This window comes from Lolium rigidum, chromosome 6, assembly GCF_022539505.1.
Source record: "Lolium rigidum isolate FL_2022 chromosome 6, APGP_CSIRO_Lrig_0.1, whole genome shotgun sequence".
NCBI classification, from domain to species: Eukaryota; Viridiplantae; Streptophyta; class Magnoliopsida; order Poales; family Poaceae; genus Lolium; species Lolium rigidum.
In genome coordinates, this window is record NC_061513.1 from 7,550,568 (window position 1) to 7,573,865 (window position 23,298).

A 23,298-nucleotide genomic window follows, 5' to 3' on the forward strand; every position below is an offset into this window, starting at 1 on the left:
CACTTTGAGTGTTCGCCATTGAAATCACACCTTGTTTCGTGATGATCGGACTTAGGTGCGGTGGATTTGGTTCGTGTGATCACTAAGACAATGCGAGGGATATTGTTTTGAGTGGGAGTTCACCTAGATTTTTAATTATGTTGAATTAAAATTTGAACTCAATTTGTCATAAACTTAGTCTAAACTTTTGCAAATATATGTTGTAGAGATGGCGTCCCCAATCAATTTTAACCAGTTCCTAGAGAAAGAAAAACTTAAGAGCAACGGTAGCAACTTCACCGATCTGGTTCCGTCATGTGAGGATCTTCCTCTCTGGCGGAAATCTGCAATATGTGCTTGATGCACCGCTAGGTGACCCTCCTGCAGAAACTGAAACCGATGAAGTAAAGGCTGTTTACGCAACTCGGAAAACTCGGTACTCTCAAGTTCAGTGTGCCATCCTGTGCAGTCTGGAATCCGATCTTCAAAAACGTTTTGAGCACCACGATCCTCATGAGTTGATCAATGAGCTGAAAGCTATATTTGAGACTCATGCGGCCGTGGAATGCTATGAAGCATCGAAACATTTCTTCAGCTCGTATGATGGAAGAAGGCAGCTCCGTTAGTGAGCACATGCTCGCCATGACCGGGCATGCGAAGAAACTCGGTGACTTGGGAATAGTGATTCCTAACAGATCGGGGATTAATCGTGTCCTTCAATCACCGCCACCAAGTTACAAGAACTTTGTGATGAACTACAATATGCAGAACATGAACAAGGAGTTACTCGAACTCTTTGGCATGCTAAAAGCTGCTGAGATTGAGATCAAGAAAGAGCACCAAGTGTTGATGGTCAACAAGACCACCAGTTTCAAGAAACAGGGCAAGTCTAAGGGGAAATTCAAGAAGGGTGGCAAGAAAGCTGCCACACCTCCTATGAAACCTAAGAACGGCCCTAAGCCCGATGCTTGAGTGCTATTACCGCAAGGAGAAGGGACACTGGAAGCGTAATTGCTCCAAGTATCTGGCTGATCTGAAGAGCGGCCTTGTCAAGAAGAAGAAAGAAGGTATATATGATATACATGTTATAGATGTTTATCTCACTGGTTCTCGTTCTAGTACCTGTGTATTTGATACTGGTTCGGTTGCTCATATTTGTAACTCGAAACAGGAACTAAAGAATAAACGAAGACTACTTAAAGATGAAGTGACGATGCGCGTTGGAAACGGATCCAAAGTCAATGTGATCCCTGTCGGCACACTTCCTCTACATCTACCTTCGGGATTAGTTTTAAGCCTAAATAATTATTATTTTGTACCCGCATTGAGCATGAACATTATATCTGGATCTTGTTTAATGCAAGACGGTTATTCATTCAAGTCTGAGAATAATGGTTGTTCTATTTTTATGAATAATATCTTTTATGGTCGAGCACCCGAAAAGAATGGCTTATTTCCGTTAGATCTCGATAGTAGTGATACGCATATACATAACATTGATGTTAAGCGAATTAAATTGAATGATAATTCTACTTATATGTGGCACTGTCGTCTTGGTCATATTGGAGTGAAACACATGAAGAAACTCCATACTGATGGATTACTTGAATCACTTGACTTTGAGTCACTTGATAGATGCGAAGCATGTCTAATGGGAAAAATGACTAAGACTCCATTTTCTGGTATGATGGAGCGAGCTACTGACTTATTGGAAATCATACATACCGATGTATGTGGACCAATGAGTGTAGCATCACGCGGTGGTTATCGTTATGTTCTAACCTTCACAGATGATCTGAGTAGATATGGGTATATCTATTTCATGAAACATAAATCCGAAACTTTCGAGAAGTTTAAGGAATTCCAAAGTGAAGTAGAAAATCAACGTAACAAGAAGATTAAATTTCTACGATCTGATCGTGGAGGTGAATATCTGAGTTATGAGTTTGGCATGCATTTAAAGAAATGCGGAATACTTTCACAATTGACACCGCCGGGAACACCACAACGAAACGATGTGTCCGAACGTCGTAATCGAACTCTCTTAGATATGGTTCGTTCTATGATGTCTCTTACTGATTTGCCGTTATCATTTTGGAGTTATGCATTAGAGACAGCCGCATTCACTTTAAATAGAGCACCATCAAAATCCGTAGAAACGACACCGTATGAATTATGGTTTAATACGAAACCTAAGCTGTCGTTCCTTAAAGTTTGGGGTTGCGAAGCCTATGTAAAGAAGTTACAACCGGACAAGCTAGAACCCAAAGCGGAGAAATGCGTCTTCATAGGATACCCTAAGGAAACTATAGGGTACACTTTCTATCACAGATCCGAAGGCAAAATCTTTGTTGCTAAGAACGGAACCTTTCTTGAGAAAGAATTTCTCACTAAAGAAGTGACTCGGAAGAAAAGTAGAACTCGATGAGATTGATGAATCTATACTCGTTGATCGAGTAGCTCGAGTACCGGAAGTTGTACCTGTACCGCCTACACCGGCAACGAGAGGAAGCTAATGATAATGATCATGAAACTTCGAACGAGGAAACTACTGAACCTCGCGGATCGACAAGGGAACGTGCCACTCCTGATTGGTATGATCCTTGTCTAAATGTCATGATTGTGGATAACAATGATGAGGACCTCGCGACGTATGAAGAAGCGATGATGAGCCCAGATTCCAACAAATGGCAAGAAGCCATGAAATCCGAAATGGGATCCATGTATGATAACAAAGTATGGACTTTGGTAGACTTACCTGATAGCCGCAAGGCTGTCGAGAATAAATGGATCTTCAAGATAAAAACAGATGCTGATGGTAATATTAATGTCTATAAAGCTCGACTTGTCGCAAAGGGTTTTCGACAAATTCAAGGAGTTGACTATGATGAGACTTTCTCACCTGTAGCGAAGCTAAAATCTGTGAGGATTTTGTTAGCAATAGCTGCATTTTTCGATTATGAGGTTTGGCAAATGGATGTCAAAACGGCGTTCCTTAATGGAGACATTGAGGAAGAGTTGTATATGGTACAACCCAAAGGTTTTGTCGATCCTAAAAATGCTGACAAAGTATGCAAACTTCAGCGTTCAATCTATGGACTGAAGCAAGCATCAAGAAGTTGGAACCGACGCTTTGATAAGGTGATAAAAGACTTCGGGTTTATACAGTGTCATGGAGAGACCTGTATTTACAAAAAAGTGAGTGGGAGCTCTGTAGCATTCCTGATATTATATGTAGATGACATATTATTGATTGGGAATGATATAGAACTATTAAGCAGTGTAAAAGGTTATTTGAATAATAGTTTTTCAATGAAAGACCTTGGTGAAGCATCGTATATATTAGGCATCAAGATTTATAGAGATAGATCAAGACGCCTAATAGGGCTATCACGAGTACATACTCTGGACAAGATTCTAAAGAAGTTTAGAATGGACGAAAGTAAGAAAGGGTTTTTACCTATGTTACTAGGCAAGGTCTTGAGTAAGACTCAAGGACCGGCTACGGCAGAAGAAAGAGAAAGGATGAGTAATATCCCCTATGCCTCGGCAGTAGGATCTATCATGTATGCCATGCTATGTACTAGACCGGATATAGCACATGCTATTAGTTTGACTAGCAGATATCAAAGTGATCCAGGAATGGAACACTGGACAGCGGTCAAGAATATCCTGAAGTACTTGAAAAGAACTAAGGATATGTTTCTTTGTTATGGAGGTGACCAAGAGCTCGTTGTAAACGGTTACACCGATGCAAGTTGGAACACCGATCCCGATGACTCTAAGTCACGGTCCGGGTACGTGTTTATATTGAATGGTGCTGCAGATGAGCTGGGCAAGCTTGAAGCGAGTGCACGGTGGCGAAGTCTTCAACAGAATCGGAGTACATAGCGGCTTCAGAGGCTTCATCAGAAGCGGTATGGATGAAGAGGTTCATTGTAGAGCTCGGTGTGGTTCCTAGTGCATTGGACCCATTAATCATCTACTGTGATAACATGGGTGCCATCGCCAATGCACAAGAGCCAAGGTCACGCAAGAGGCTGAAGCATATCAAGCTGCGTTACCACTCGATTCGCGAGTACATCGAAGATGGAGAAGTAAAGATTTGCAAAGTACACACCGATCCGAATGTAGCAGATCCGTTGACTAAAGCTCTCCCTAGGGCAAAGCATGACCAACACCAGAATGCCATGGGTGTTAGGTATATTACAATGTAATCTAGATTATTGACTCTAGTGCAAGTGGGAGACTCGAAGGAGATATGCCCAAGAGGCAATAATAAAAGTGGTTATTATATATCTTTATGTTTATGATAAATGTTTATATACCATGCTATAATTGTATTAACCGAAACATTGATACATGTGTGATATGTAAACAACAAAGAGTCCCTAGTATGCCTCTTAACTAGCTTGTTGATTAATGGATGATTAGTTTCATAATCATGAACATTGGATGTTATTAATAACAAGGTTATATCATTGTATGAATGATGTAATGGACACACCCAATTAAGAGTAGCATAAGATCACGTCATTAAGTTATTTGCTATAAGCTTTCGATACATAGTTACCTAGTCCTTATGACCATGAGATCATGTAAATCACTTATACCGGAAAGGTACTTTGATTACACCAAACGCCACTCGCGTAAATGGGTGGTTATAAAGGTGGGATTAAGTATCCGGAAAGTATGAGTTGAGGCATATGGATCAACAGTGGGATTTGTCCATCCCGATGACGGATAGATATACTCCGGGCCCTCTCGGTGGAATGTCGTCTAATGTCTTGCAAGCATATGAATAAGTTCATAAGAGACCACATACCACGGTACGAGTAAAGAGTACTTGTCAGGAGACGAGGTTGAACAAGGTATGAAGTGATACCGATGATCAAACCTCGGACAAGTAAAATATCGCGTGACAAAGGGAATTGGTATCGTATGTGAATGGTTCATTCGATCACTAAAGTCATCATTGAATATGTGGGAGCCATTATGGATCTCGAGATCCCGCTATTGGTTATTGGTCGGAGTGAGTACTCAACCATGTCCGCATAGTTAGCGAACCGCAGGGTGACACACTTAAAGTTGGATGTTGAAATGGTAGAACTTGAATATGGAATGGAGTTCGAATATTTGTTCGGAGTCCCGGATGAGATCCCGGACATCACGAGGAGTCCCGGAATGGTCCGGAGAATAAGATTCATATATAGGAAGTCATTTTATAAGATTTAAAATGATCCGGAAGGTTCTATGGAAGGTTCTAGAAGGTTCTAGAAAAGTCCGGAAGAAACCACTAAGGAAGGTGGAATCCTGGAGGGACTCCACCTCCCATGGCCGGCCAACCCTAAGGGGGAGGAGTCCCAAGTGGACTCCCCTAAAGGGGCCGGCCACCCCCTCCCAAGGAAGGGTGGGAATCCCACCTCTAGTGGGAGTCCTAGCTTGGGTAGGTTTCATGTGATATGGAAGGTTTTGGTTTGGACTCTTATTCGAAGACTTGTAGACCAACTCTTGGGTGTTCCACCTATATAATGAGGGCCAAGGGGAGGGGGCCGGCCACCCCAACAAGCACAAGGTGGCCGCACCACCTAGATGGCCGGCGCCCCCCTCTCCCCAAACCCTAGCCACCCCACTCCTCCTTCTTCCCCGCACGCTTAGCGAAGCTCCGCCGGGATTCTCTACCACCACCGACACCACGCCGTCGTGCTGTCGGATTCAAGAGGAGCTACTACTTCCGCTGCCCGCTGGAACGGGGAGGTGGACGTCGTCTTCATCAACAACCGAACGTGTGACCGAGTACGGAGGTGCTGCCCGTTCGTGGCGCCGTGATCAAGATCTTCTACGCGCTTTTGCAAGCGGCAAGTGAACGTCTACCGCAGCAACAAGAGTCTCATCTTGTGGGCTTTGGAATCTCTTCAAGGGTGAGACTCGATAATCCCCTCATTGCTACCGTCTTCTAGATTGCATCTTGGCTTGGATTGCGTGTTCGCGGTAGGAAAATTTTTGTTTTCTATGCAACGAATCCCTATAGAATGATCATCACTTGATCATCTCATCAATCCCTGGAAAGAAAAACAACAAAGATAAACAAGAATTAGGCCAAGTGGCTTTGCCACTTGGCAGGTTAGTGTAGAAATAAGAAAATGGAGAGGATAATCTCAACTCTGCCGAGCTGAGCATGCCAAAGCCCAAGTTCCAAGCCCCACACACATAGGCAGCTCACAAGGTTGTGTGCATGCACACCAGCACACACAGCCAGAGGAGTCACCAAATTGGTGCCAGGCACTGCTATCGACCAAGAGAGCAAGGAGAGGGCCATATATAACCTTTTTCAAGCCAAACCCTAGCAGCTCATCGACAGAGTCTCCAAGGGTAAGAACAGCAAGAACAGGAAGAACAGGCAGAGCTGTTCAACCTCTTCCAAAACCAACAGAAATCAATCAGGCCAAGCTAGCAGGAGGAGCAGGGCAAGCCTTGATCAATTTCCTGCAGCAAAACCTCTACACCAACACCATTTTCTAGGAGCTGGAGTGAGGTATACCATAATCATGAACAAACCAGATGGTTTTGTTCACCATATGCACAACCATGTATACACAGATACACAAAAGGGTGGAATAATCCAGTATTGATCATCACTTGGTCATAGACCAAGAGTAAACTGATGGAAATGGAAAAGATCAGGGATCAATCAAAGCCTATGACCATGGTTATGCCAACCAGACAAGTGGTAGCATATTTCCAAATGGAAATAGGAAGAATACCATCCCAGACTTGTACCTAGATACACCCAGACTACTCTAGCCCATTTAAAACCATCAGATATGCAGAAATATATGTTTTCTGCAAGTATTTTCAACATAAAAAGCTTCTGGTAATCCAATAGGATCGCCAGCAAGCATTCACCCAACCATAGCAAGCCACAGAGAGGGGGAGCTACCCTTGGACAACATCAGGATGTTGTCAGGGCCACCTCAAACCCACAAACCCACACATTAGGCCATTGCATCATTACCCAGAGGGTTCAGGGTGAGCTAGGGTCCCCAACAAATGGTTGGCATCCCTCTGGCTCAAGAAAATCAATTAAAAGAATCATCACTGTATCACAGTTCATCCATTTATCCATTTGATCAAGCCAAACCAGACAGATAATTGGAATACACAAGCAACCAGAGGTATAGACACTTGCAAATGATCAAGAGGATCACTGCAAGCATCAGCAGATACTTGATCAAGCCAAAGCATGCACCAACACAAGATATGGTGCTACCCAGACACAAGGATAAGCACCAGACAGGTACATATAGTAGGTTAGCAAGCACCTCATAAGAAACTGATGATCACATGATCATCAGAGCTTGCTAGAGCATGCTAGGGCATGCTAGAGTAAATCCTAGCATCAATACATGGACCAGTTAATAAAATAGCCACAGTTAAGCAACAATTGCATCACAGATAATCATACACACAATTTTATAACCGTATCCAGAAGCACATCAACAAGAAAATGATGTAGCTAGATAACAGACAAGCCTAGTAGAGCTTTACCATGAGCTAGAGCTCAATGAACATCACACAGAGGCATTGGCACTTGCAAAAATGCAAGGATTCATCACAGAAATCAAGACATGGCAGTTAAATAGTTACACAACAAGGGCACAACACCAGCAGCAAGGGCACAACACCAGTAGCAAGCCCAGGATCAAGCTAGCATGGCAGGAGCATCATAGAATGCTCATGAGAAAGTGCTCATGAGCCACAACAGCACAGAGGGAAAGCACACATGCATAATCCAGAGGGAGGAGAACAACAGCATGGCATAGGATAGGATCAGTAAGGCAATAGCAGCAGCTAGCTCGCAACAGCACACGCACAGCCAGTAACATACACACAACCCTAGCAAACATGGCAGCAGCGGCCAGCTGAGCAAGAGGCCGCAAGACGGCAAGGCATCTCCATGAGGAGGAGCAGCCGCAGCTCAGCTAGAAGGAGGAGAAGAAGAGAAGAGAAGGGGGAGTCGTACCTGGAGCAGAGCACCACGGCGTACCCGTGGTGGCGCAGCAGCACACACCAGCCATGGCAGCGCCAAGCCGCGGCCAAACCAGGCGTCACCGAGCGCAGAGGCTCCAGCAACACCAAGGCAAGAGCGCAGCAGCACTACAATGACCAGGGGCGCCGGCGAGCGACGGATCGACGGGGGATCCGTACGGGCCGTGTCGCAGAAATGTTGGGGCGAACAGACGCGGCGACGAGTCACAGATCGACGCGGACCATGAAGAGCGCCGTCGAACGACGGTTCATCAACGCAACATCTCGTCGCCGGAGGTGGCCGGAGACGGCCAAGATAAAGAGGCGACGGCGGGGGTGACGGCGGATCGCCAGAGAGCACGGGAGAGCTAGGGTTAGGAGAGGAGAAGGACGACGCGAGCGACTGGGTCGGTTGGACCGAGCCCAGTGGGCTGGTCCAACCTAACCAGCTCGGCCGCCTGATAGGTGGGCCCGAGGGGGATTTTTGACATTTCAAAAATGCCAATTTAAGTGAATCTTTCACAGAATTTTATAAAATAAATATAGCTCTAAAAAATAAATAAAAATATGAAAACCACTCAGCATAAAATTCTCTATCATAATAAAATATGAAAAGGAATTTTTGAGACAAATGAGATTAAGTCATAATTTGATGAATATTATAATCAATAAAAATCACACCTTATATTTTCAATAATGAAAATAAGTCCATAAATACATTTGGACTTTAAAAACACCTTGGCAACATTCCAAGGTAGTATTTTACCTTAAACAGAGTATCCCTAAATCATTCTTAGTAACACCTCTTACATGAAATAATAAAGCATTGGGAAGGGGGGAACAAACCCTAAAAGGTGAATCATGCATAATTGCTTCTTTAACCATTGCCTTATCAGACAATGATGCTATCTTTCAGCAATAGAGGACAAGGGTCAGTCCACACCATCGAACTGCAACACTTTGCAGTCTTCAAGCAAGTTCATCGCTTGCTCATGTCATTTGAGTATTTTTACCAAATTACTTGCAAAGTACTATACTTACCACTCTTGCATGAAAAGCAAAAGTACTACTTTCATAACTATGAATATGACTATGTGGTTGGCAATGGAACCATGGAATGTGTTGACATGGTGGAGGTTCCATTGCAATGGGTTTATATCCATCTAGGATTAAACAACAAATGTCGTCCAGTGATTCTTGTGCCGTAAAACTCGTGTTAACCATAAGATCTGGAGTGGGACGGGGTAGTAAATTGTATTTCCACCTCTCGTACATCAACGGATGCGCTTACCGTAGCAGTTGTGTATTGCGGGAGCAACTTGAGGATGGGGATCCCATTCTAATTCCCCACGGTAATGCGGTCTATAATGGGTTGCATTGCCCGGCGAAGGACCATGGTTGCGACCTGGTAGTTGTCGAGGTCGGAAGATATCCAAGTGATATAGCCCGGCGAGGACCCAAGGTCGGATTTGCAACAAAGGGTGGGTGTGCGAGGTAGCAGAGGAATATGATTGGCTAAGACCTTATACCGAGCCTCACACCAAAGGAAGTGTGGACGGGAAAGCTGCCCGGTTGGCACCATGGTTAAGATCTCTTGTGGGTAAAGCAACACACCTATGCAGAGTGTAATGAATCGTGGCCTGTCACTCCCTGTTCCGGGTTTTGGAACTGTGAACGCTGCGGAAAGGAACTCCATGAAGTTCTAGTAAACCGGTGAAGGCTGACGGACATAGTTCTTCTTAATAAAAGCAACCTTTTGAAGCAATGGTTATTAAAACATGCATTGGTATTAGACTTTTTTCTGGTCTAGTATCGTAGCTAGTGCATTAAACACCTCTTTCCTAATATGAACTTGTTGAGTACGCTCGTACTCATACCACTCTTAAATCCCCTGCTTAGATTGTCTGAATCGACTTGAGGAGGACACCGATGGCCAAGAAGGAGCAGATGGGATCTGCTATGAAGAGCCAGACCTCTCCGGAGGTGTAGAAGGAGTGGATTACCTCATCGTCGATGGAGCTGGGGAGGGTTCCGAAGGAGAACAAGTGTAGGCTAGTAATGTAGGAGTAGTAACTGAGCAGTGTGAAACCTTTAGTACTTAGTTGCTCGAGAAGAATAAATGTATAACCTGCTAAGAATTCTATATTGTAAGTTAAGCCGGGTTCACCTCGAACCCAGGACTATTCCTCTCTGGACCCAGGAGGAGCTCCAAGATGATGTATATATTTGGTTTGTAATAATGTATGAATGAGTTATGGACCAGCTATGTTCTATTGTACTACTCTGAGGGATGTAACATTTGCAAATTGGTACTTCATGAATGTTATATCAACGACTGACATACTACAACATGAAGTGGTATGCAGGGTCACCACACAGGGTGTGATGGGTTGCTCTCATTTCCACCCTCAAGCCACCAATCTACGTACAACGATGATTTCCTCCAACGTTCGTTCGTCGGGGGGCAAATAGTTGTGCGATTGATTTCGCACAACATCGTTGAAGAAAACCACTACAACATGTTGGTACAGATGAAGACATCACACTATTTATTTCAGTTCAGGATATTGAGTGGTCACCCTGCTTCCATGGCACGGTACTGCCGATCACGTCCAACGAGAGTAAGATGTAATGGAACATGAAGTAGTACTACATCACGATTCTAACCTTAATCACACGACCCTAACGAAATTCATATGAACTATGGCCGGGTCAAAGAACCCTTGACGAAATCAAAGGGGGGGGAGGGTGTAGAATTCACCATTGGATAGATTGGGACCGGCCCCGATGGAGGTGGAGGAGGCCTCGCTAATCTTGCCTTTGATATGCATCGTGTCGCAGCTCCTCCCCCACATGCAAGAGGCATCGTTTTGAGGTTCCACGGGCAGTGCAACCATGAGCGCTGGAGGATGGGGAAAAGCAAGCCGGTCCCCGGCTCATGGTAGAGCGTGCCACGGATGAGGGATGAACGTGGCGGCACCTCCATTTCCCAGATGGAGCCAATTTCACCCGCTGCCACGACCATCACGTACACTATTTGGGGGTTAAATGCCCCCATCAGGGTGTGCAACTGATTGATTCCTGGCGGCGGCCATAGCCAACACATATGCCCACGTGCTCGCCCACGACATTGATGTGAAGGGGGTGACTGATTAAACACCGACACCACTAGCGGGTCAATCTGCGCCGCCGCGCCACTGAGTCCATCTGCTTCGTAGTTGCGGATCATGCAAGCGCATGTTCGACCGCCAGGGAGTGAGCTTTGCTACCGAATCCGCCGGTGAAGGGGCGGAGGCACCGTGGAAGCCGTGGAGGCGTCGGTTGGTGGGATCTTAGATGCAATGTCAGTCTGGGGAAACAGCATGTGACAGGAGTAAAGCGCGTGCACAAGAGTGAATGAGGCATCTCTTGCACTTCTCTACGCGTGCAACAGTTGCACGAGGGCGTGCAATTTTTTCGCGGGCCAAGATTTATGAAAACGGCCGATTCAACTTTTTATATGGTCACTGGGAGGGAGCAAACTTCCCACCTAAATTTTGTATATATATCGATAGACCCAAAATGGCCATATAACATGTGGTCTTTAGAGGGTAGGGAAGCAGCAAAAGAGGGGGTACTTTAAAACCTTATTTAATACAATAACATGAGGAAAATACACTTTGGTAATAAGTTCGATAACGCGTCCTTTGTCGCTCTCGAGCGGGCGAACCGAGGCGACCACCAAACCCTAGCCGCATGGGCTCCTCGCCGTAGCCCTCGCCGCCGTCCCACCGAAGTATGAAGTGGTGGCGGCAATGCTCGCCTCTCAAATGGAGCGGGCACCACGCAGAGATCCTGGGCGGAGGGGTCTGCGTTTCTTCTTGCGCGGGAATGCCGTTCCGGTGGCCCCGGAAACCTGCTCGCCGGTGAAGTCTTCTCGGCGCGGCGATGGGTGCTTTTTCGGCGGCGGTGCCTTGGCCACGCGGGTGGGGGTGGGGGCGTCACTGCGCGCCGTGGCGGCGGCCGCTTGCGAGGTCGCAGGTCTGCCGTGGTGCGGTGGGCGGCTCTCGCGAGTGGCTCGGGCGGCCTACGCACTGCCGGTGTTGCTACGCTTCACGTCGTGCGACGGGGCTGCGGTGGTGCTGGCATGGTTGCGGGGCAGCCTGGTACGACGTCGGTCTTGCCCAAATCCGATCTGATCTGGGCTGTGCGGGTTGTCCATGCTCGCGCTAGGGTTGCGGCCCTGGAGCACTAGAGTGGCGCTGGTGTGGTCGGGCGGTGTCCCCGACATCGCGTAGCTAGCATGTGGTGGCCGATCTGCATCTTCGGTGTTGGCGATATGCACTTCACGGGAGAAGAGGTTGCCAGGAGGTTGTTGAGGTTGTTGCGGTTGGAAACATCGTGGTGTTTGGTGCCACAGTGGGTTACCTCAAACAACGGTGTTGGTTGGCATCGGCGAACTGCGAGGCAGGTACGACAGCTGTGACTCGGGTGTACGGGCGTGACCGTCATGCGTATGGTGAACACCGCGCAAAAGTACTTCATCGACCTAGGTTGTTGCCGGCGATGTCGTCATCCTTGAATTTCGCTAACCTCGTTGGAGGCATTGTCGAGGAGCTCCTCCACCTCCCTCGTGGTGAAAACCTAAGCTTTGACTCTTGTCGGAGCAGGTGTCAGCAGCGTCATCGTTGCTTCCTCCTTGGGGGTGTCGCCCACCAATCTGCGGTCCTTGCCTTGTTGGTAAGCTTCATCGTCGGCCAGACGTGTGCACGGTCTCGGGATCGGAGTGGACGCCGGAGCAGCGGCTTCAGAATTTTTTCTGCTTTGTGGTGTTGCCTCTGGTCGCTGGGGTGGCGGAGTCCTCGACACGACAGGTGTGAGGTCTCGGGATCGACGTGGACGTCAGAGCGGCGGCTCTAGAACTCTTGCCGTTTGAGTTTCGTCGGCTCGTGTGATGTGCGGCCCCGGGGCCGGCGTGTTGTGTTTGGGCTGTTCCGGTTCTTGCGAGTTCGCGTGGTCCCGGAACCGGTGTGGATGCTGGAGCGGCGGCTCCGAAGCTTTCTGTTTGAGTGTTGCCCTTTCATGCTTGGGTGGGAGTGTTGCCGACATGTGTGTTGCGCGGCTCCAGGGCCGGTGTGGTTTTTGTGAGTTTCCGATATAAACTGACCGTGTTGGTTTTTCTTATTTGGTTTCCGTTATAAACTAGACGAGTGTCATGTACGTATGAGTTTTCGGCCAATTATCATTATAAACCGGCCAAATTTCTCTCTAATTAATGAAAAGCTATAGCTCCTTCCGGTTGCTAAAAAAACGATAACGCGGGGAGCCCGGGAAACAACCCATTTTCGTCTTTCCCGAGACACTACGGGAGAGATGGAGTATGCCGACGGCCGTCAGCACAGCCCAGAAGGCCGTCGACACAGGTGACCGTCGGTGTAGTATCGTCGGCACAGTTCTGGTCGGGGACTGCCCAACCACAATCGGCACAGACTGGCCGCCGATGGTTTTACCGTCGGCATAGTATGTCAAAATTTTCAAATTTATTTTCAAAAAAATATTCAAATTTTCTTTTTGAATTTTTTTCTTCACTTTTCTTCTTCTACTTTTTTACTTATTAAGCTTTCACAATCACACATAGTACACTTAATTTTAAGTCAAATTGCATTTGTGGTCAAACTTTCCAGTTGGTCACCCATCCTCACACTACTCCTGCTCCGGCACGCTTAACTTCTTGGTTCTCTTCGGATGAGCTTCCATAAAAGAAATGATACCTTGATGTTAATATTACCATATCTATCATATTAACCCTTTGACCGTGATGTCACACATCTATATTTTTGAATTCTAAACAATTACTTAAGTAAATAACAATTAATATATAAAAATAATAATAATATAGAATTTGAAAAACAATTAAATGATTTTATTTTTTTGTCTTTTTATTTAATATGGAATAATTAATATAGTAAATGCGAATTTGGTAAATAATATGTCTAAATTCATCAGAAAAATGAGAGGAATACAAATATGACATCCATATCATCTTGAACATACAAAGTTCACTTACCCAAAAATCATGAGCATTAGATCAAGTATCTCTAGTTTAAATTTGACTGATTTTATTGAAAATGAGGTGAAAAACAGCCTCGGCACGGCATAGTTTGCCGAAACAAGGTCATATTTGGCACGTGTGTAGACCCTAGGATGGGAAGCAAGACCCCGGACGCGGATTTCTAATTCGATCCATAGACAGCCATCTTTTCATTTTTAGCGTGCCAAAACGGTTTTTATTTGTGAAGCAGCTACATGGGGCGCATTTTAGTATGACGTGAAACCTCCGTGCGATGATAGTATACCACCTACGCACCACCTATCACATGACATGTGCACGTGTTTGCTTTTTGGGAACCCATGCGGCTTCCGGCGGTGTCCCGCCGAATCCGCTAAAAACTGACTGGATTTGAACTAGGGGTGAACTATCCGTCGCTCCAGAAATTCCGAAAAAATTGTTTTTAGTTCAATGACGCATCATTATATGTGCTAATTTTTGTCCGTTTAGTTTGTTCGCGAATGAGTGCACCCGCACGCCGGTACGGCGATACCGCATGTCCCGGGGGTCCTGTTTTGGCCAGATGGCAATTTGAACGAAGTCAAAAAAATCCCACGGAGCCGCGTGACGTCATTTTATATGTCATAGTAACTATTCCGTTTGTTAAAACTGAGATTTGGCAATTATTTTGAAAAACCCTTCACAAAAAGGGCTATCACGTCCAGAGTTCTATGGATTTCAGGGGAAATGAGGTGGGAAACGGCCTCGGCATGACATAGTTTGCCAAAACGAGATCATATTTGTTACGTGTGTGGGCCCTAGGATGGGAAGTAAGACACCAGACGCGCATTTCTAATCCGGCCCACGGACGGCCATCTTTTCATTTTTAGCGTGACCAAACAGTTTTTATTTGTGAAGCAGCTACATGGGGCGCATTTTAGTATGTCGTGAAACCTCCGTGCGATGATAGTAGACCACCTACACACCACCTATCACGTGATATGTGCACGCGTTAGCTTTTTGGGAACCCATGCGGCTTCCGGCGGTGTCCCGCCGAATCCGCTGGAAACTGACCGGATTTGAACTAGGGGTCAACTATCCGTCGCTCCAGAAATTCCGGAAAAATTGTTTTTAGTACAACGACGCATCATTATATGTGCTATTTTTTGTCCGTTTAGTTTGTTCGCGAATGGGTGCACCAACACGCTCGGTACGACGATACCGCATGTCCCGGGGGTCCTGTTTTGGTCAGATAGCAATTTGAACGAAGTCAAAAAATCCCACGGAGCCGCGTGACGTCATTTTATATGGCATAGTAACTATTCCGTTTGTTAAAACTGGGATACAACAATTATTTTGAAAAATCCTTCACGAAAAGAGCTATCACGTTTGAAGTTCTATGGATTTCAGGAGAAATGAGGTGGGAAACAGCCTCGGCATGACATAGTTTGCCGAAACGAGATCATATTTGGCACGTGTGTGGGCCCTAGGATGGGGAGTAAGACCCAGACGCGTATTTCTAATTCGACCCACGGACGGCCATCTTTTCATTTTTGGTGTGTGTGAAAGCCATGAAACCTCGAACATTATAGCTCATTTCTAAGAAGATTTGTTTAGGTATTTGAAATATTATATTTTTTATATTTTTCTATGATAGATTTTGTTTTTTTGCAAAATTTGATATATTATACTTATTTTTCTCAATTAGAATGATTTAGTTATGCTTTTTTGAAGACTGCCGTGCAGAAGTAGAAAAAAGCTATGCCGACAGGATCTATAGTGAAAAAAAAGGACAAAAATACTGTACCGACGGTCAGACTGGTCCTGTGCCGACGGTCAGGCACAACCGGCCTGTACCGACGGCCATCCTTTTCGCCGCGGTCCGAAGACTTCTGTACCGAGGGTCCCGATATTTGGCCGTCGCCACACACCTGTGCTCTCCCGTAGTGAGACGAGCTATCAAACGCGTCCCAGCTTGACGATCTGGACAGAGTTCTTTCTCAGGGAATAATTCTGATCCTGCCACTGGTCAGAGTGGATCAAAACATCCTCCTGCAAAACCGAAGCAATGGGGAGATGCGGCCATGCGGGTGGCGATGTCACCGAAGAAACAACGCGAATCGCGACAATTCCATGTTCCATGACTTGGGTACCGCCGCACGGGCTCAGGAGGACCGGCGTGGTGGACGAGGTGCGAAATGTTGTGAACAGGTCAGTTCATTACCTTTAGATCATAGTTTTAATCTCCACCTTAGATCAGTTCATTACCCTTTACGTGGCTTGTGTTTTGCTTAGGTAATCCGGTACTTCAGTGTTGGTTCAAAGCACACCCCTTCCTTAAATCCCCCCGTAAAGACGTGCCAAAAATATTCAGACTTCTTCCCAAATTCTCTTTAACTCGATCTGAATCTTGATCTGGGTACAGTCAGTCCCATCACCAGGATCTCGCCATCCGCCGCCGCTGGATGTGTGGAGTCCGGGGTCTTCGCCGCCTCCTCCTGCTAGGCGGAGGGTTAGGCCCCATCCAGGTGCTCGCGACCTTCCCGTCTTCGGTGGCCTCTGCGTGCTGCTGGTGAGGCGCTTCGCGACCGCTCAGGGACCAGGGTAAGTTCGTCTCTTCCATAAGGTTCCTCGTTGGTGTGTGTTTTGGACAAGGGCTATGAGTTCACCTAAGCTTTGATACTGTTCTTGATCCAAAACAGATTAGGCAGAGGACCCAACTGGCTTGTTTACAAGAAACTAAGTCACATACTTTTTTAGGGAACATTACAGACGTTTCTTTGGTGCCCAGTACAAGTGAGTTCTTTACAGGTGAGAAATTTGCCTTTGCTCCTGAACGCGCCCTAAAACATTCCTTATCTGTTTGTGTCACTCAAACTCCAATATGTATGCCTATTTCAGAACCCCCGTGCAATCATACTGCTCGGTTCTACATCCCCTCATCTTGGACCAACAAGCACGCACAAGTAGAAGCCATGGCGGCATTCGGGAGCATGCTTGCCTCTGCCGTTATCAAGGTAGTCGTCCAAGAGCTGAGTTCCACCATCGGAAGTAATATAAAGATGCAGAAGAACTTTAAGAAAGACCTGGAGGAGATGAGGAGCACTCTGGAGTCCGTGGAGGCGGTGCTCAAGGACGCCGAGAAGAGGTCGATCAATGACACAGCGGTTCGCCTTTGGCTGGAACGGCTCAAGAAGGCCATGTATGATATCTCCGACATGGTAAATGAATTTGAAATCAACACTGAAGTACCGGCTGGACAAAAGGTATGTAGATAATTATGTATGCAATAGCTAAACCAAATAAATTTTCCCATCAAATTAAGCAATATAAATAGCTTATATATGTTTGACATTCCTAGTTCTCCATTTGAGTTAAAGTGTTTCTTGTTCCACGGGAGATGAATAGCAACCATAGTTGCTTTAACTAACAAATAAAATTAATCTCTCACAGATTCCAGTCATATCCTACTGTCTTCAGTTTGTTCCTAAGATTGTGATGGCTAATAAGATGAGGGTAATGAGAGGGCAACTTGAGAACATCACTAAACAACATCAAAATTTCAGTTTCATGCCTGACGGGAGCTCTAGTGTGAGGCAAGTTAGCGATGTACGGGAAACATCATCTGTTATGGAAGAGACACTTATCATTGGGAGGACTGTAGACAAACGAAAAATGCTAGCTATTTTATCTGTAAGAATCACGGAACAGATCACCATTGTTCCCATACATGGTATTGGAGGCATTGGGAAAACAACATTGGCAAAGTTGGTTTTCAATGATAACCAATTCAAAGATTACTCTCGAGTGTGGGTTTATGTGTCCCAGAAGTTTGATTTGAATGAAATTGGTAACTCTATAATATCACAAGTATCAGATGAACAAAGCCAACTGGCTGAAAGGCAGATGATACATAATCGCCTTGGAAGAATACTCGTTGCTAAAGATATTCTTATTGTTTTAGATGACTTGTGGGAGAGGGATTCATCTCAACTAGAGGATTTGAAGGCTATGCTAACAGTTGGAAATGCTGGAAAAGTGGTCGTAGTAGTAACCACCCGAGATCAACGAATTGCAATGAAACTTCGCACCAGAGATTCTTATGAGATAGAACCCTTGACAAATGAAATGTGCTGGACAATCATAAAACAAAAGAGTTCATTTCAAACTAGACCAGACAAAGAGTTGCTGGAGATGATAGGAAGGGATATTGCAAAAAAGTGTGGAGGTGTGGCTTTAGCAGCTCAATCCCTTGGATACATGTTACAATCCATGAGGTCTGATGAATGGGCATCAATTAGAGATAGTGATGTCTGGAGCGGATCTACTCCAGAAGATGGATCTTCCTCGTCTCATGTTCTTGCGTCCCTAAAGCTGAGTTATAGCAGTATGCATCCATACTTGAAGTTATGTTTTGCTTATTGTGCAATCTTTCCAAAAGGCCATAATATTGTTAAAGGTGATCTAATATACCAATGGATTTCTCTTGATTTCATCGAGCCGAATACCATACTGTCCACCAGACAGCTTAGTGAGAACTACATCAATCAGCTTGTGTCGATGTCCTTCCTTCAACATTCACAATCACCTTCGGTGCGTTTATCCATACCTCTGCAATTGAATTCTTTATTTGTTTCTTCAACATCTTGTTGTTTCAACGCACATAGTGCATCATTTTCATCAAAATAACATATGTTCGAAAAAAAATATACATTGTGGATTGTTTTCGACCACTAACTTTTTATCATAGTATCTTTTAACATGTTGACAGTAAAATCATAAACCATTGCCATGACGAGCTTTGAGGTATAAACAGTGGCATATAAGACCCTGAACTTTCAAAAAACCGCCTTTTCTAACAAATATATTAAAGAAATTAACAGTCAAATCTTGTATTTGGCAGTAACAATACATTTTATAATTTTTAACAGAGGGATTATTGATTACATACAGAATATAAATGTTTTTCTGCAGATCGGTTGGCTGCATGAGAAAGATGTCACATTGTTCACTATGCATGATTTGGTACATGACCTCGCAAGATCAGTCATGGTGGATGAAATTCTGGATGCTTCCAAACAGAAAAATAAGGAGGGTGGCAGCTGCCGCTACGCATTGCTGACAGATTGCAGTAAGTCATTGAAGTTAACTGCAATTTCTCCTATAAAAATAAGGACGATACGTTTTCTGGACAGCGGCAAAAGTGAACTTTGTAATGGTGCTTTTTTATCAGCGAAGTACTTGCGTGTCTTGGATTTAGGTGAATGTTCTATAAAGAAGTTTCCAGATTCAGTTGAGCAATTGAAGCAGCTGAGGTATCTTAATGCTCCACGAATCCAAAACAGGATGTTTCCAAAGTGTATTACCAAGCTCTTAAAATTAAATTACCTTAACCTGAGAGGCTCGTCCAGTATCTCAGCAATACCAGAGTCAATTGGTAAAATGGGAAATCTTATGCATCTTGATTTGTCATATTGTTCAAGCATACATGGAAGACTCCCAAGATCAATGGCGGATCTCAAAGAGTTGGTAAATCTGAATTTGTCACACTGCTATCAAATTGATGGAATAGCGGATGTTTTGTGTGGCCTTACCAAACTTCAACATTTGAATTTATCACGTCCGCGATTGAGTAACTCGCGATTGAGTGACCCGTGTCTCAGAGAGCTACCAGAAGTCATCGGCAATCTTAAAAAACTTCGGTATTTGAATCTGTCAGGGTGCATAGATTCTCTATCTAGGATAAGAATGGATGTATTCATTAAGTGTATCTCTACCATCTCCAGTCTAGAGCATTTGGACTTGTCCTGGAATAAATTTCAGTATTATATACCGGAATGTATTGGCAGCCTGAGGAAGCTACACACACTAAACCTGTCGCACTGCCGCAGTCTTTATGAGCTTCCAGAAAGTATGGTTAAACTGAGTAATCTCAAGGTTCTAAAAGTGATTGGATGCTTTTATTTGAAAACGTCCACGCGACTAAGTGCCCGTTTGCCACTATATGTAGTGCATGTTACTAATTGCGAATCTGGCAGTTCTCTTGCGGAGCTTGAGCATGCAAATCCTGATGGACTGAGGATTACAATGCTCGAAAAACTGAGAACCGTATCAGAGGTGAAGGGTATTCAATTAATAGAAAAACGGAGAATGAAAGAGTTGACTTTCGAGTGGAGTGGGCATGCCAAGAGGTTCATGGATGATGTGTACGTATTGCAAGAGTTAGTGCCACCAACCACATTAAAGCATTTCATGGTACGAGGTTATGATAGTGTCAGCTTTCCAATCTGGCTAATGATTATCAGATATCATCTGCCTAACCTTGTGAGTATTACAATGTGGAATTTGCCCAAATGCAACAACCTACCACCACTCGACCAGCTGCCAAATCTACAAACACTAGTTCTCATCGGCATGGAGAGTTTGGAGGAGTGGAACATGACATCTTCGAGTAGGGGGGATGGTGCGAACAAGCTCATTTTCCCCAACCTTCAGATCTTGAAAATAAGTGACTGCCCAAAGTTGAAGATGCAACTACATCTACCTAGAGTTGTGTCTTGGTTTATTTCAAATAGTGATAATGTGATGTCATCATGGGGAGAACATTTGATGCACAATAGTTCTTCATCCTCTTCTAGTGCAGTAACTTATATGCAGGTTCAGCACTGCAACGTGCCCCTGCACCAATGGAGATTGCTTCACCACCAACCTGTCCTTACTGGTTTAACCATTGCCAATTGCAGTGATCTGACCAGCTCACCAGATATCATGCAGGTTCTTTCCTCCCTTGAATCAGTAACCTTTGGAGTCAATGGTCACTCAGAACTGCCGGAATGGTTGGGTGAACTCACATCTCTTCAGCAACTTGAGATAATAGACCCGACGCTAACGGAATTGCATGTGAACATTATGAAACTCACACAGCTACAGTCGCTACGTTTGTTCTCCTGCAGCAGCATGACATCGCTCCCTCCATGGTTAGGAAAACTCACCCATCTCAAGGAACTTGAAATCTGGGAGTGCTTACAGCTGAGATCTTCCTTAGAGAAAATGGAACAACTTACTAGTGTAGAATATCTGACAATTCAGCACTGCCCTGGACTATTGCACTCCCTTGGACTACAAGTAGAAAGAGATGAATTCATATGGTCGAGGTATTTACCTGACAAGCTAATTTTTTGTACTGATTCTTACAGTACACCTGCTTCTGCTTTGCATTTCTTAGAGCGTCCATTCGTTCGAAATGTCTATGGTTGCACATACTTTATCTTGTCCAATAGCAATATGTCATGTATAAAGCATTGATTTGGTAGCCTGGCATATGTCCAATATATGTATTAGGAGGTTGAGAAAAACTCCAATACGCTTCTTTCTTAGAAAGGAGATATCATAGAGTATGTATTAACTTTAGCACATGCAGAGATTGTGTTGATTGTACAGTATTAGACACTGTCAAAGAAAGGCTGTACACTGCTAGACTGGAAGCAGCCGAAGAAAGGCGTTAGAGTACAGCTTACAAACAACCATTTATAACAATCTCTAGTAGAACGGACTGACTATACATCTGAACCAAAATGGTAGATGCACCGAACACCTTCTACCAGTTGGCTGGCCTGAAATCTTTTCTTAGGTTGCATTTAGTTTTCTTAATAAGTTTGTCTGGACATTTTGGATTTGCTTTGCTTGAGAAATGGATGGTGAATGTGATGTTGGTCGTAAATTCAATTCTAACCCACACGTTGTGTTGGCAGAACAGAATGAGTTGGTCCATCGCCACCTCAGCTGTAAGCACAAAGTTACAAAACAAAAAGGAGGAATGAACTCATGCCACCAAATCATCCAACAATAGACAGACTTATGTTTTTTTCTCCTTTGACCTGAACGCACAAATCAGTATTAGTGACCGTCTTCCGGCACCAATGTAAAGGCACATTAGCTCATGGATGGATTTTTTTTCATTCAGCGCCCATGCCATGCATATTGCACTCGGGGCCATTTTTCCTTAATCTTAACATGTCAGTCTTGTGAACTTGAACTAAAGCGAATTTTTTTTTTTATGTTGCAGTTCAGTGGGTAGTTTGAGGAAGACAATAAGGAAAATAAATAAAATGAGCAAATCGGGCAACCACCATGTTGAGGAAGATTGATGATATGAAAACACCCGGTGGTGGCTCCGCCACTTTGGCCCTGTTTGTTTGGGCTGCAACTTTTGAAAAGCAGTTGTAGCTGGTGAGCTGTGGAAAAGCAGCTGTGGTAAGCAGCTGTGAGAAACAGAGATTTGATGTTTGGTAGGACTGCTGTTGATGGCTGCTGTTGCTGGTATGAAGGATGAAATGTCTGAAATGCCCATGAAGTCTGAAGAAGTTGTATAAATGTTGATTTGACACGAATTAGCTACTTCTGATTGTTCATAACATTATTGTCATGCTTAATGGTTAATTTTGACATGTTCATATTAAATACTCCCTCTGTTCCATTCTATATTGCCTATAGTTTTTTGGCACGGAAATTAGCGCAAAAGTATTCTTTACATAAGACCCCTGGCTTAACGATTTGAGATCAGAGTAAAATGAGGGAAATCGATAACTTCCTAGATTAACATAACAAATCCCACAAATCTCTCTGGTTGACTCTCCATATATGTGCAGCCAAGTTCTACTATTAAGGAAAGAAAATAATGCTTCCTAAATCTAAGGAATCGTTGGGGTCATGCATTAGGAATCTCAATTAATTGTTTCCCTTTTGTATGGATTTTTTCATGCATGTCGTGTGGGAGCTGACCGGTAGAGGGGGTAATTGAAAAAAATCCAATCTACAACCTTATATTCTGAAACAAATGCCAAAAATATATAGACATTAAAAAAGGATTATAAAAAGGAACGGAGGGAGTATAAAACATCACATATATTCATATGAACCCAAAAGAGCAACAAGTTTCGCACATCTACACATATATTACAAGACTTGCCCACATAAACCAAAAGAGCTAGAAGTGTTCTTACGTCTAGACACCTCCCCTTGCTGCGAATAAAGCATCTGCTATGTTGTCATGAGTGTTGTTCATGCTAACATGATCCCCTCCCAAATCATTGCCTACATTGCCTGCTGATGTGGAAGTAACATGCCCTGGAGGCATATGGTTCTCATCATTATCGCACCGATAGAAGTGTAGATCAAACAATTGACTATCGCGAATAAAATTATGGAGTGCTAGACATGCAATGATAATCTCTGTCTGCTTCTCTATCGGATAACTTGATATA

General features: G+C 44.4%; 1 protein-coding gene across 1 annotated transcript; it reads left to right on the top strand.

Annotated features, from left to right (window-relative positions):
- Positions 1–16,811: 16,811 nt before the first annotated feature.
- Positions 16,812–22,226, top strand: LOC124658991 (putative disease resistance protein RGA3). Its single transcript, XM_047196968.1, has 6 exons — positions 16,812–16,846; positions 16,937–17,301; positions 17,489–18,628; positions 19,010–20,830; positions 20,960–21,189; positions 22,101–22,226. The coding sequence occupies exons 2-6, from the start codon at positions 17,011–17,013 to the stop codon at positions 22,180–22,182; spliced, it is 3,564 nt and encodes a 1,187-aa protein (XP_047052924.1). The 5' UTR covers positions 16,812–16,846; positions 16,937–17,010; the 3' UTR covers positions 22,183–22,226.
- The last annotated feature ends 1,072 nt before the right edge of the window (positions 22,227–23,298 follow it).

Coding starts and splice junctions, on each gene's coding strand:
- LOC124658991 (XM_047196968.1), top strand. CDS start 17,011: ATGGCGGCATTCGGGAGCATGCTTGCCTCTGCCGTTATCAAGGTAGTC. Junction 17,302..17,488: donor AAGTACCGGCTGGACAAAAG/GTATGTAGATAA, acceptor AATCTCTCACAG/ATTCCAGTCATATCCTACTG. Junction 21,190..22,100: donor GATGAATTCATATGGTCGAG/GTATTTACCTGA, acceptor TTTATGTTGCAG/TTCAGTGGGTAGTTTGAGGA.